At 35.6% G+C, this 2,212-nt stretch overlaps 1 protein-coding gene across 1 annotated transcript; it reads left to right on the top strand.

The window, feature by feature from the left end:
* Positions 1-906: 906 nt before the first annotated feature.
* Positions 907-1,350, top strand: LOC141613523 (uncharacterized). The gene has a single exon (XM_074432262.1). It carries the CDS (start codon positions 907-909, stop codon positions 1,348-1,350), a length of 444 nt encoding a protein of 147 aa, XP_074288363.1.
* The last annotated feature ends 862 nt before the right edge of the window (positions 1,351-2,212 follow it).

Below are 2,212 nucleotides of genomic sequence, written 5' to 3'. Positions count from 1 at the left end.
TGGTTTGATGTAACACTTATAAATGTAACCATAAATGTTCTTTTATCGACTTTTGATGATTACTTATCTCGGGCAACCGAGATGGTAATGCCCTTATATTCCAAGGAAGGCCTAGTTAAGGCTCCTCGGAATATGGGGGTGTTACACTCTCAATCTGAATATTAAGTTTATGCTTTTCCAACCTAATGACTGTAATAAACTTATATCATCAAGTGATGGGTCTGCCAAAGTAGAGCATTTTGGTTATGTAAGTTGAGCAGGTGGATAACAATTATCCACACATGTAGGTTGGTTATCTTAACAAAGGTTTTCAAAACAGTTTTGAACTTTGAGGCATGCAGTTAAAATTCATATGATGATTATTTAACAAACTGAGAGTTGTATATGAGATGCGATTAACATAGAGATGTTTACCTTAATCATTATAATTTAGGCAATGAGCCAAAGCTCACTTAAGTTATAGGTATTTGGGGTCTTGGAATATTGTATGTGTATGAGGGTTACATGTACAATTTTTAAAATTGTTTAGGATTCTTTTGTTGCTTATTTTAACATGTTACTTACACTTGCATATTTATATTGTTGTAGATAATGTCTCATCCCACCAATTCATTTTCTCTCTGTTCCCTCCTTGAGAAGGAAAAGTTGAATGGTTCAAACTTTTTGGAATGGTATCGCAATTTGAGAATTGTTCTCAAGTAGGAGAAAAAGGTATATGTCCTTGAGAAGGAATTGTCTAAGAAACCAGATAGTAATGCCCATACCACCGCTAAGAACGTGTGGAAAGAGCATTCTGATGCTAATACTGATGTTTGCTGTCCGATTCTTGCCACCATGAACTCTGAGCTTCAGAAGCAATAAGAGAACGTGGAGTCGGCATATGAGATTGTTGAAAACCTGAAAGCTATGTTTCAGGAGCAAGCTAGAACTGAAAGGTATAATACTGTTAAGGTTATCTTTGACTGTAAGATGGGAAAAGATGAGCCTGTTAGTCCACATGTCATAAAAATGATAGGTTATTTTGATAACCTTGAAAGACTTGATGCTGGAATAAGCCAACAGTTGGCTACTGATATTGTGCTTCAGTCCTTGAATCCAAGTTATAATGATTTTATTTTAAATAATAATATGCATAACTTGGACAAATCTCTGAAAGAATTGCATGGGATGCTTAAGACAGCTGAGCCTAGCATTAAGAAAGCTCCTACCTCTAATGTTCTAATGATACAGAAAGGAAAGGGCTTTAAAAAGCAAGGTTCGGATAAGGGTACGGGTAAGAGTAAGGCAATTGTTGCCAAACTCAAATCTAAGCCCAAGTCAGTAAAGGGTAAGCCTTCTGAAGATGTCTGACATTATTGTAATGAAAAGGGGCATTGGAAGAGGAACTGCAAAAAGTACTTGGAAGATGTGAAGAATGGAAGTGTTGCTTCCACTTCAGGTATTCATCTTGTAGAAGTAAATGTTACTACTCGTTGTTCTACTTCTTGGGTATTAGATACCGGTTGTGGTTCTCACATTTGTTGTAATGTGCAGGAACTAAAAAGGAGTAGATCATTGGCAAAAGGTGAAGCGGACCTACGCGTGGGCAATGGAGCAAGAGTTGCTGCTTTAGCTGTAGGAACATTTCATTTATCGTTGCCTTCTGGCTTAGTTTTAGAACTAGATAATTGTTAACATGTATCTGCCATTAGCATGAATATTATTTCTGTTTCGTGTTTGGACATGAATTGCTTTGATATTCGAATAAAAGACAAATTTTTTTTCTATTATGCGTAATGGTATTTTATATGGTCAAGCTCATATTGTTGATGGACTATATGTTCTAAATTTAACTATGCAGGTCTATAACATTAATGCCAAAAGATTAAAAACTAATGATTCTAATCCTAATTATCTCTGGCACTGTCGTTTGGGTCATATAAATGAGAAACGCGTACAAAAGCTTCATAAAGATGGACTTTTGGATTCATTTGATTTTGAATCATTTGAGAGATGCGAGTCTTGTTTGTTTGGCAAAATGACAAAAACGCCTTTTACTGGTTACAGTGAGAGGGCGGCTGATTTATTAGGCCTTATACATTCTGATGTTTGTGGTCCAATGAGTCATAATGCTAGAGGTGGATTTCAGTATTTCATAATATTTACTGATGATTTCAGTAGATATGGTTATGTTTACTTGATGAAACACAAGTCTGAATCTTTTGAAAAATTC

This window comes from Silene latifolia, chromosome 11 (assembly GCF_048544455.1).
Source record: "Silene latifolia isolate original U9 population chromosome 11, ASM4854445v1, whole genome shotgun sequence".
NCBI lineage: Eukaryota > Viridiplantae > Streptophyta > Magnoliopsida > Caryophyllales > Caryophyllaceae > Silene > Silene latifolia.
The sequence above is the reverse complement of the archived record's forward strand: the minus strand, read 5'-3'. Positions and strand labels throughout refer to the sequence as shown.

What these genes read in the sequence shown, in the direction of transcription:
- LOC141613523 (XM_074432262.1), top strand. Translation starts at nt 907, where the DNA reads ATGTTTCAGGAGCAAGCTAGAACTGAAAGGTATAATACTGTTAAGGTT.